General features: G+C 35.1%; 2 protein-coding genes and 1 long non-coding RNA gene across 15 annotated transcripts in view; 1 reads left to right on the top strand and 2 right to left on the bottom strand.

Moving 5' to 3' along the window:
• Nucleotides 1-72: 72 nt before the first annotated feature.
• On the bottom strand, nt 73-6,050 carry LOC105687287. Its single transcript, XM_012402811.3, has 3 exons — nt 5,917-6,050; nt 1,857-2,069; nt 73-1,791 (listed from the first exon to the last, which is right to left on the bottom strand). Exons 2-3 carry the CDS (start codon nt 1,966-1,968, stop codon nt 164-166), a joined length of 1,740 nt encoding a protein of 579 aa, XP_012258234.2. The 5' UTR covers nt 1,969-2,069; nt 5,917-6,050; the 3' UTR covers nt 73-163.
• Nucleotides 2,370-11,513, top strand: part of LOC105687293 — a 14,937-nt gene continuing 5,793 nt past the window's right edge. The window contains exons 1-4 of one of the 3 annotated variants that reach the window (XR_001103104.3): nt 2,370-2,495; nt 8,282-8,378; nt 10,480-10,844; nt 10,998-11,199. This is a non-coding gene — a long non-coding RNA (uncharacterized LOC105687293). Of the gene's footprint in view, nt 2,496-8,281; nt 8,379-10,170; nt 10,418-10,479; nt 10,845-10,997; nt 11,200-11,513 lie in introns of those variants that run through there. The other 2 variants (XR_007278421.1, XR_007278420.1) reach the window with 2 other exon arrangements.
• LOC105687286 overlaps nt 5,702-11,513 on the bottom strand; it is a 17,808-nt gene continuing 11,996 nt past the window's right edge. For 8 of the 11 annotated variants that reach the window (XM_048655228.1, XM_048655227.1, XM_048655225.1 and 5 more), the window contains 11 exons: nt 10,159-10,313; nt 8,529-8,771; nt 7,986-8,095; nt 7,735-7,901; nt 7,507-7,662; nt 7,354-7,421; nt 7,171-7,251; nt 6,920-7,081; nt 6,607-6,804; nt 6,387-6,491; nt 5,702-6,192 (listed from right to left, as the gene is read on the bottom strand). In XM_048655228.1, the coding sequence (XP_048511185.1) occupies nt 6,047-6,192; nt 6,387-6,491; nt 6,607-6,804; nt 6,920-7,081; nt 7,171-7,251; nt 7,354-7,421; nt 7,507-7,662; nt 7,735-7,901; nt 7,986-8,095; nt 8,529-8,771; nt 10,159-10,313 (1,591 nt within the window). In that variant the 3' untranslated portion in view covers nt 5,702-6,046. Of the gene's footprint in view, nt 6,193-6,386; nt 6,494-6,606; nt 6,805-6,919; nt 7,082-7,170; nt 7,252-7,353; nt 7,422-7,506; nt 7,663-7,734; nt 7,902-7,985; nt 8,096-8,528; nt 8,772-10,158; nt 10,314-11,513 lie in introns of those variants that run through there. The other 3 variants (XM_048655231.1, XM_048655233.1, XM_048655234.1) reach the window with 3 other exon arrangements.

Below are 11,513 nucleotides of genomic sequence, written 5' to 3'. Positions count from 1 at the left end.
AACATTACCTTGAAATAAAAAAACAAAGGGATCACTCTGGCGATAGGACAAAAATAAAACCAAAAAGAACAGAGATCCTCTTAGATCAGAATCATCCTTATCAGCTTCATCAGACGTGTTATTTGAGATTGAATTATTAAATCAACTTGAAAGGCTAGAAGGATCAATCAAATAATCCATTTGGATTTGCGTACTGGCTTGCGGATCTAATATCCAAGGAAGACATGGTTGCAATCTTCTGGCGATTAAATCTCTCGAGTCGTGGTTTCGGTTGGGGTTTTTGCTTGTATTTTCTGTCCAACGAATTTTTTTTCGATCCATTACGGTCAACAGAGTCCGCTGGCCACTGGGATAAGGATTGAGTTTGCATTAAGCTTCGATATATAGGAACTTTGCTATCTAAAAATTGTGGCATATCTCTTGCTAGATTATTAACGCTCTTCTGCGTTAATGGGGTTCCGCCTTGATGTGCATTCGGATGCAAAGAATCGGTAATTCTCTTCTCTGAAAATTCTTCATCAGTAGAAAGTGGCTCGACACGTATCTGTCTTGCTCTTCCCATCCGCATGTTATACTGGAATATCGCTCGAGGCGAAAGTTTTGTCATCGATGTCACCAACGTAAGAGGGTGGGTCTCCAGTTTTACCGGCTCCTCAAATTTTTCTGCTTTATAATCCTTCCCATAAAATTTCTTCTTCATTTCCAGCCACTTGGCCTTTGCATCGATTGGATCGGTAAATTTTGCAGCAATATACGACGCTTTTCGACTGACAATATCTTTGTTCGGATTTATATCTCCTAAACCTGAAACATGTTCCTCAGTATGTGAGTAATTTTTTCCACATCCAGCATAAGATTTGTGGGATTCACTCGCTTCCGTCTGTTTATTGGGTAAGATTTCCTTCTCAGCCGTTTTCGATTTTTCATAATCTGGCCGGCCTTTTAGCGCAGAAGATTCTTCTGTCTGAATTTGTGAAGAAGATTCCACTCCTTGATTCAACTCGCTGGCTTTGGTTTGACTTTTTAACGGTTTGAAATCAATAGCCAAGAATGGTGAATTGTTATTTTCTTTCTCTCGTTGAAATTCTGCAATCAAATAATTATGATTTGCAGTGTAGTCAGATGCTGAAGGTGCAACATTTTTAGAAGGTTTTTGTCCACTTCTACGATCAATATTATTCCTGGAATTTCCTCGTTGTTTTCTATTATCCTGAACAGTAATCCTGCTGGCTGTACGAAACGAGTATTTCAGCGAGGAATCTGGTACTTTGGTCACTGCATTGCAGATCATTGATTCTTGGTATCGTTTTACCACTTTTTTGTTGCAATCCAAAGATTTGGAGTCAAGAAATCTTAGTGAACATTTATCGGATAAACAATCGCTACTCAATTCAATGCTACTGATGTCCTGGTGCCATGGAGAATGAAGAAAATTGTTATTCACATTCTTCTTTTCCAGTTCTTTGCTTTGGATATGTTCATCTGACATCGATCCTTTCTCTCCCAATTTTAGAGACTTTAATGCCTCGTTTGATTTTCGTCGACTAATTATGTTTTTTGATTTTGGTTTAAATAAATTGAACATGTCACGGAGTACCAAAGCCAATAACGCCCTTGGACATGCCAAGAGAAGTCTTATAAAAAATACTATTGGACTCCACATAATAAAAATAATGCAATTTAGGATATCGAGTAGCTCTACTTTGAGATCAAATTGTGTCGGTGGGGAGCTGCGGAGATGCGATTCCTTATTTCGGCACTTCTTTTTCTTTTGATTATTTTTTACCATGTCTGAAAAAAAATAAACATGATGTAGACGTACCATAACAGAAAAAGGAGGCTGGCTGAGTAGTCACCATCACTTTGACCAGAGATAAACGCAGATATTTTGGGCATACAAGTTCCCTCATCGATTTCATTTTTCATTGTCTTGAGATTGTTGCAGGGCCCACAATGATCGTTTCTCATGTAATTGTGATGCGGTACGATGGACGTAGGATTTAGACCGTAAAAGTCATCGATCCTGTTCACAGCGGGCTGAAATTTTGCGTATCTATGACGTGTGGTACCTAAAAATAGATATAATTTAAAACTGAGCCACTCTTCTTCAATTCTCCGGGATTTAATTGACAGTTCATTCTGTCTATCTAAAAGTTACCCCTTTCAATCGACCTATGCATTTTGCGAATATACCTATATAACAACAAATGATTTGAATTACAATTTGTCGTCCAACCAATTTTTCGACCCCCATAGGGCAATTGAAATGAAAACTGAAGTTAGAAACGTAAAAGTAAGAAAAATAGGCATGGAAAATTGAAAAAAAAGAAGGTATTATGACATTTTCGGTTTACTGCAGTGGAGTTTTTTTCTTTGGAAGATTGGGAATAATATTGATTGTGTTAAAAAATTGTATTTGGCAACGTAAGGAGGATATAGTAAAATCTGTTCAGTAAAAATATGGAAATATCCACATAAATCGTATCCTAGAATAAGTACGTAGAAAATCAATATTATTTGATTTACTTATACTAATTAAATACTTTTTTCTTTTAAATATACAAAGTATGGTATACTTGAGTCTTAACGAGTATCAAATATTTCTGATTGATACACATCGATGATCGCCATAACGAAGTAATAACGGAATACAAAATTATCAGAATGGTTGGAATCCGATACAAAAAGATTCGTTTTCACTCATTATACATTTAAGGCACGTGTTTTTATCAACCATAATTTGATTCCACCGAAACTTTGAACATAGATTGATATGTTTGAAGCTTGTGGACATTGAAATTTTTTAACTTTATATTGCCTCAAATCGCTCTGTAAATATAATTACAACAAATATTTCAACTAAGTGATGAACTTTTCATATTCATCAATTTCAATACTCAATAATAGAAATAGAAAAAAAAAACCAAGAACACTCACACTGCAAGGAAACCAAATATAAGAGTTTCACTCGACACACCTCTTGTCTCAAATATGACGAGAAGGGTGGGTTGAAAAAAAAAAATTTTTTTTCATTTTCTTAGTATGGGGGCAGAATTGATACCTTATGAAAAAAGAAAAATTTTCAAATGTGGCAAACATTTGTTACTTGATATTTTGAGGTAGCCTACTCGTTTTTTGAATAAATAATTATTCAAGTGGGGTACTTCCAGCAAACAAATTTTTTTTTTTTGGCAAAAATCATAGGAATTATCTAAAAATTGTCGATTGTGATTATTTTTTACTCGTTCACTGTTCCCAATTTTTTTCCTATTATTTTTGTAATTCAAGTATAAAATCGAAAAATGACATGCTCTTTTTTTGACTTAAAATTGAAGTTGAGTCGGGGAGCCCGAGTTTTGCTGGAGTCAGGTAGCCAGCAGCGTAGCGCTTTGTTGTGGGACGTCACCTTCAGGGCTGAGCAGAGGTGACGCCCCACAACAAACCGCGTGCCCGTGGCTACCTGACTCCAGCTAAGCTCGGGTTTGCTGGTGAATTGAGAAATTCGAATATTTCGACCCATGCATGGATTGCGACGAGTCAAAGTGGGTCTACGACTGAAGCCAATCGATATGTCTTAATTTTTCTGCTCCCAACAGCGAATAATTGATGATTACTCGATCGATTGCATGAGTAGATGATTTTGGCTTTCAGATTTGGATTCCTGAGTTGATTATACGTGAGATTACCCTTGAGAAGCCAAAAAAAAAATTCGATTTTTGAGCAAAGAATAAATCATATTTTTAATAGGGTTTAATATGCTTTTCTTGCGTATTTTGATCTCAGGAATCCGAATCTGGAAGAAAAATTGATCTATCTTTAAAATTGACCGAGTTATCGCCAATTTTCAGCTTTTTGGGGTCAAAAATAAAAAATTGATTTTATAGTCTATGTTATCGTAATTTGAGCTCAGGAATCCGAAAGTGGAAGTCAAATTAATCTATCTCTAAAATTGACCGAGTTATCCCTATTTTTTCGCATTTTTTTGCATAAATTTGGGGATATCTCAAAGGGAAAAAATCGTAGCCCAATTTGGACAACGGATTCGTGTTCCTGAGGTCAAAAGACATAAGAAAAGTGCCATACGACCAATTTTTAAAAATAAAAATTTTTGGTCAAAATTTGAGATTTTTCCAAGGGGTACCCCTTACGATTTTTTCAAATTTTGACCAAAAATTTTTATTTTTTGAAATTGATCGTAGGGCACTTTTCTTATGTATTTTGACCTCAGGAACACGAATCCGTTGTCCAAATTGGGCTACGATTTTTTCCCTTTGAGATATCCCCAAATTTATGCAAAAAAATGCGAAAAAAAAGGGATAACTCGGTCAATTTTAGAGATGGATTAATTTGACTTCCACTTTCAGATTCCTGAGCTCAAATTACATTAATATATATTATAAAATCAATTTTTTATTTTTGACCCCAAAAAGCTGAAAATTGGCGATAACTCGGTCAATTTTAGAGATAGATCAATTTTTCTTTCAGATTCGGATTCCTCAGGTCAAAATACGTAAGAAAAACATATAAAGCCCAATTAAAAAAGTGATTTAATTTTTGCTTAAAAATGGATTTTTTTTTGCTTCTTTAAGAGTAATCTCACATATAATCGGCTCAGGAATCCAAATCTGAAAGCCGAAATCATCTACTCATGCAATCGATCGAGTCATCATCAATTATTCGCTGTTGGGAGCAGAAAAATTACAAGCATATCGATTATTTTTAGTCGTAGACCCACTTTGATTCGTCGCATGGGTCAAAATATTCGAAGTTCTCAATTCACCAGCAAACCCGAGCTTATAACTGGAGCCAGGTAGCCACGGGCGCGCGGTTTGTTTTGAGGCGTCACCTCTGCTCAGCCCTGAAGGTGACGTCCCACAACAAAGCGCTACGCTGCTGGCTACCTGACTCCAGCAAAGCTCGGGCTCCCCGACTCAACTTCAATTTTAAGTAAAAAAAAGAGCATGTCATTTTTCGATTTTATACTTGAATTACAAAAATAATAGGAAAAAAAATTGGAACAGAGAACGAGTAAAAAACAATCACAGTCGACAATTTTTAGATATTTTCTATGATTTTTGCCAAAAAAAAAAAATTTGTTTGCTGGAAGTACCCCACTTGAATAATTATTTATTCAAAAAACGAGTAGGCTACCGCAAAATATCAAGTAACAAAAGTTTGCCACATTTGAAAAAAATTTTTTCAACCCACCCTAATGACGAGTATCCCTTTCAGGAACACAATAAATCAAAAAATTCTTACGCATATTTACATATTTAACGTAAGCCCAGTCTATAAGTACTCCTTGAAATACATAAATTATATGTATAATTCTTAGACGCAATTTCATAAAATCCTAGTAATATCAATATTTATAATGATACTAACATTGAGTAACTATACTTCGTATTAGAAGTATAATTATTCAATAATACTAATAATAATATTTAAATTTAAGTGTAATATTTATGCTAAAATGTTATCCAGATTTCTACACTTTCTACAATGCGTCATTTACATTTCTACATATACACTATCTTTAATAACTCTAATAATTTTAGATCTAACGCAGTCTCTGGCCGACTGAATTAAATTATAAATATGAACAGGGGCATGGGTCATCTGACGTGACTGAGTCTCTGAGCCAAAAGTAAAGCAAATAACTTGCAGTTTCAAATTTAACAGACTTATTTTGTTTCAGTGACTCATTTGAACTTTTAAAACGAAAAGAAACGATTTCGAATCATAAACTTTAGTCGCAACAACACCAGAGCATAATAATAAAAAAACTTGTATTCCTAAAACTGAAGATCATTGAGCAATTACTAATTTTTTTGACTCTAGATCGACGCAAGACCTCAGGATTATAATTACTTTGCCTATATTAAGTCACGAGGCTTCTGACTAGATGATACTTACCGAAGTTTGAAGTTCAATTTCGTTGGTTCACCAGAAGCCTGTGCCTAAAGTTCGGTAAATTTCATGTAGGAATCACACGAGATAGCGTAAAAAACCTCGTTATTATACCTCGATTCAGTCGAACAATTAATCAGCGATCAGCTCCAGGAAGAAATATTTGTAAAAAATGGAACCCGAGCCAAATTAGTACGTATGTACAGCAACGTTGATTCATATCAACGATTCCTTCAGCTCCAGATACTGTAGGTATTGTCGTCACTTCCTTGATCGTGTTTTCTGTGAGAAATTTAATAAATTTGATAACTATTTGTTGGATTTTTGCTCATAAAAAATGGCCGCATATTTCACTTATTTAATACATTCATAGATTTTCAGTGGCAACTCAAATAACCTGTCAAGTTGGGACGATGAAAGTGGTTTGAATAGATGGTGGAGATGTACTAAATTGAATCGAATAAGGAATTTTTTACCTCCGGTATTAGATCGAGGCGTAGAAGTGATGCGCATTATCGGATCGTGCGGAATAGGCTTCAACTGTGTGGGTGCCGGGCTTGGAGAGTTTCCAAAACACTGGCCTAAAATTCAATTAACAAAATTTTGAAAAAAGAATGAAGAGCGTTTGTGGCATTTGATTGGTGAAAAGGGGTTCCTACTTTCGATCGTGATATCAGAAAATTCAAAGGGCTCTACCTTTTTTGTAAAGCCGCATTCCCTGCTCTTTAGGATCGATGTCTCTGATGCAATGATCTCCGGCCTCTTTGATGTAAATTTCTTCGTCATTAACGATCAGACCAACAAAACATTCGTTTGTACTCGTGTCGTTTCTTTTCGTGTAAGTAAACATTACGCCGTTCTCTTCCCACTGTCCCAAGCATAGGTACGTGCGCTCTTTGACAAGATGATAAATTTCAGAATATTAATTCATATTAAACGTGGGAATTTCGGTCCACTTCTCATTCAATAGGTCTTATCAATATTATGATTGTCTGGGCACATATCTTACCTTCGAATAATTCACCTGTTGCACAGTCGCTGACTTTATAGTACATAATTTCTCTGGTATAGCAATTGCTGCTTAGTTCGGCACACATTCCAGGGAGATCAGTTATCACTCCAGTGTACTCGCCAGTAATTGGGCAAGGGGATTCGACGACTCGTTCAATTCCTTAGAGATAAATGTACAGTTGAAGTTTCTAAGTCTTTCTTCATTTTCATTTCCAACATGGCTCTGAAAATTCTTGTATTTATACTCACTGGATTGCGTCATCCACACAGGTTTGTCGAGATTCGGGTCATCGCAGAGGTAATTTTGGTACACAGGACTTGAGACCATACCTGTGAAAGTAGATTTTGTGATTATTGAAGAAAATAAAAAGTATTCTAACATCTCCAAAATGGTTGATTATCAATTGAATTCCACAATAGAGGACGACCCACCTGTGGTGAATTCAAAAACGTTTTCACTCCTCTGCCTCATCATCAAGCACACGTAAGCTTCTTGTTCGCTGGAAAAGTGATGTCGAAAAGAGACCAGTGTACAAATGATCACTTCTTCTTATATTTTGATTGATTAATAAATCTTTTGCTTACCACTGGTCCTTCGAGTACACCACATAGCGTCCAGTGTCATCGTTTGAATCAACAGTAACAAAAGTATAACTTTTGTATCCGTTAAAATCTGTGAAGGTCATAGTTCCATTCACAATCACGGATTGTTCCCATTCGCCGTGGGCCCATTTTGGAAATCTGTGAGTAAATTAAAATGAAGATAAAGTAATTGAAGTCAAACGCAAACAACAAAAAAAAAAAAGTACTCACACTGCTAGGTGAACTTCAACGTAGTTTGGCACTTTCTTTTGATTGGTCGCTTTACTCAAAACCAAAGTTTCATATCCGCTGGTTGAATTTTCAAGATTTTGAATGCAGCTCGAATCGCTGCTGAACGCTAAATAAGTCTTTCCTTTTTTATTGTCAACGTAATACAGCTGTGGAAAAGTATAATAAAATTATTGGGTCTGTCGGAATATAATCTCAAGATACAGCTAATTAACAAATTTTCGGATACTTACACCACATCGGTATTGCGGTCTGCGTTCTCCTCCTTCTCTGGTATCAAGAAGAGCTAAATATCGTGATTTATTTGGTCCGTCCCAACTTCCAAGGCAATTGAAAGTTATATCTGTGAATAATTATGAATTTTATAAAGATGCACGTCAGAAGACATGTTAAAATATTGAAACAGTCCAAGAAAACTGGTTATAGGAATAAAAACTAAATTCATAAGTGAATATTATGATGTGGCGGCATAAGTGATCTCGTTATTAGTATATCAGGAATTAATGCATTTCATATTTTTTTGTTTCAGATACAGATTTTTAAAAGGCAGGTGAATTCAACTTTCATCTGCTGAAGAATTCAATGGTCCAGAAACTCATCGGTGGAATGGCAAGGCTTTGGAAGAGGTATGAAAAATTAAGCTGAAGGATTAAAAAATATAACAATAATAATGGGACAAAAAAAAAACCGACTAGATATAACAAATAGACACTGAAACATTGAACAAACGAACCAACGAACGAACAAACAAACAAACACAGAACCCTTATGCTCACTCATTATCTGAGACGCCTTGCTTGATCGTTTCTCGTAACGAGTCCTACCATGATTCTCAAAGGAGCATCGTTTAAATTTCAAATGAAGTACAGATCCATCCGGGCAGTTATCAAAGTCCGATGAGAATGTGTTACATTCGATCTTCTCTTCCGATCCATCGTTAATATTATAGGTAAAATGGTAGCGACCTTCAATAGGACAGTACTCGTTCCTGATAGGGAGACCAGCAATTTCCTTCGTTCCTGAAAAAGCAACGTTGAGTTAATCGTACAACAAAAGGAATCCAACAAATCTGGATGAGACAAGTAGAAAATATTGATTTCAATTGATTCTTTCAGCAGTATAGAGATGTAAAAAAGAGAGAATCACTCAGAGTAAAAAATCGCGGTAAAAAAAATAAAATCGACGGTTGGTCGTGATAATATGTGTATTATTCAGACCAACAAAACAACAATATACACGTATATTAGTAGGTATTCATAGACATAATAGAGAGGTAATTCTCCCCTACACCGGAAGTCTGGTAATTTCATACCACTTTCCCTATAGGCGAGCAATACCATCGGGGGTATTTCTGTTTTCTCTTCTTTTTTTCTCTTTCATTTTGTAAAATCCTACTCGTATAATAATAGGTATACATTTCTATATTGGTAATGTGTGAATATTTTTTTTTCTTCCTTTGATTCTCTGAGATTCGGTTGACCGTTCGTCGTCCCCTCGAAGCAGTGTTAAAACTTCGCGACCCTAAATAAGAAATTTGAGACAGTTTTTTCGTTTTTTTTCTCACTTTTTTCCATGCCCTTGCTTTAATTTAATAGCTGCAGACTGCGTGTAATCCATACCGAGTAAATAATTTCGTATATTATACTTTACGTATTTAGAAATAATCCTTATATTGCAAAAAACAAAAAAAAAAAAAACCAATTAACATCAATCACCGCGTCGATAAGGGAGTATTTTATTCTATCATTTGATTTTTGCGACACGCTCGTGTCAATTGTTTAAATGTTTACAGTTTGCGTCATTTATTCAAAGATGGCGTTGGGTGTTTGATTTATAATTAATAATATCAGAAGATAAGTAGATCAAGAAATTCCAAAGTGCAGGTGTTGATCGCACAAGGGAATGACCAACGAATGTTACAGAATCAAAGTAAAGGCACGTAGTATTTTTTTTCTTTAATTGTATTTTATCATCATTATCGTTGCAATCATTATTGTTATTATTATATGAGAAAGAAACTTGTAGCATCCGCTGTCTACAGCGCATTCTTTAATAATTGTTACACAATCTTCTTCGTTATTTCCTTTGCCGCGGCTCGCCGGCTTCTTATAACTTACGTTATAAGCTAATAGAGAGTAGGCGTATTAATTACAACAACAATGATAATAACAACTATTTGATCGTAATGCTGAATAATAATTCATATTCAGAGATATATATAACGAAAAATGAATAATGAACGAACGCTAATTTGGCTTATACAATGAACAAGAAAAAAAAACTTAGGATGAGAAAGCGGTAATATGCTTTTTTTTTCATTTTTCTGATGTACATTAAGGAAACGATGGAATAGAATAGTTATTTCAGTAGGTTGAATATATATACGTTAATATTTGATAAACTTACGGTACAATATTGCGGTTGAATATAAAGTTTCACATGAGGCAATTGCACCGGCTTCGTATGTGTAGCACCTGTTCAAATTTTCCGAGAATACTTCAATTACGTTTCGCGATCTCCTAGTCAGTCGGAAACATCGAATACATTCACCGTCGCCGTACCTGAAATTTTTAAACGATATAAATGTACGTTAATTAAATTTGTAGAGAGAGAGAGAGAAGAAGAAAAAAAAGGAGAAAAAATTGGATTTCAAATTACTTCTAAGGTTTTGTTACGGTTGAGTTTAATTTTTTCGTCTATTTCCATTTATTTTCTTTTCTTTTCCAGTGTTTTATTTTGAATACCGAATCATCGAAGCATCTCATCATCACCGACGAACCGCATCGCAACTTATAACTTTGCGGGAAGGAATTCTTTCGTCCTCCCCAGGCAACAACTAACCAACCAACCAACAACCTGCACTCTTCCAACTACTATACTTCTTTCCAGAGGCTAAAATTCTTCGAGAAAAAAAAGGATGAAGAAGGAGAAGAAGCAGTAAAAGAAGGCGATGAAGATGAAGATGAAGAAGAATTTTATGTCACGGGTGACCAAACATGATCGACCATGATCCATTCTAACAAACAATATAATGAGAAACTGATTCGGAAACTTCAAGTACATCATCAGGATAGAAGAAGAAGAAATCTCAGGTATTCAGGACGAAAAAACAAACATTCGCATCCGGGCTTAAATTACTGGAGTGTATTCTACATATAAATGAGCAAAGTTATATCAGACCTGGATATAATATTATCATACAAATATGCTACACATTGATGATAATGCTGTTTTTTCTGTTTAAGCATCTCTACAGAATAAAATAAAATAAAATAAAATGGTGGTTAAAAAATGAGAGAAAGAGACGATGAAAAAGTTAAGGAAGGAGAAAAAAAGGAGATCACTATATGATGCGTATATGCGTGCCTGATGCACGCTGCACGCAAGTATAAATATATGATGATGATGATGCGATGTAAAAATTGAAGGAGACGTTCGTTCATGTATGTAAGTATAAATAGCATCATCTTCTTCTCCTTCTTGTTCTTGAATATTTTTTCTTTCCTTTTTCTTTTTTTTTTTTTTTTTTTTACATCTCTCTCGGATGTACGGTAACCCTAAGCTTGGCAATTTAACTTCCATTAAAGTTGCACGCGCTTATAAAATTTGTATGCGTTGATAATATATGGTTTGTATGCACATAGGTATGTATGTATGCTGGACATTTTTCTCTAACTTGCACAATCTGGATTGTTTGCGTATTTTCTGCTGGATTCTTTTTATTTTTCTCTCCTCTCGTTTGCGAGGATGTGAATCTTTTT

The sequence above is a fragment of the Athalia rosae genome, chromosome 5, assembly GCF_917208135.1.
Source record: "Athalia rosae chromosome 5, iyAthRosa1.1, whole genome shotgun sequence".
NCBI lineage: Eukaryota > Metazoa > Arthropoda > Insecta > Hymenoptera > Athaliidae > Athalia > Athalia rosae.
The sequence above is the reverse complement of the archived record's forward strand: the minus strand, read 5'-3'. Positions and strand labels throughout refer to the sequence as shown.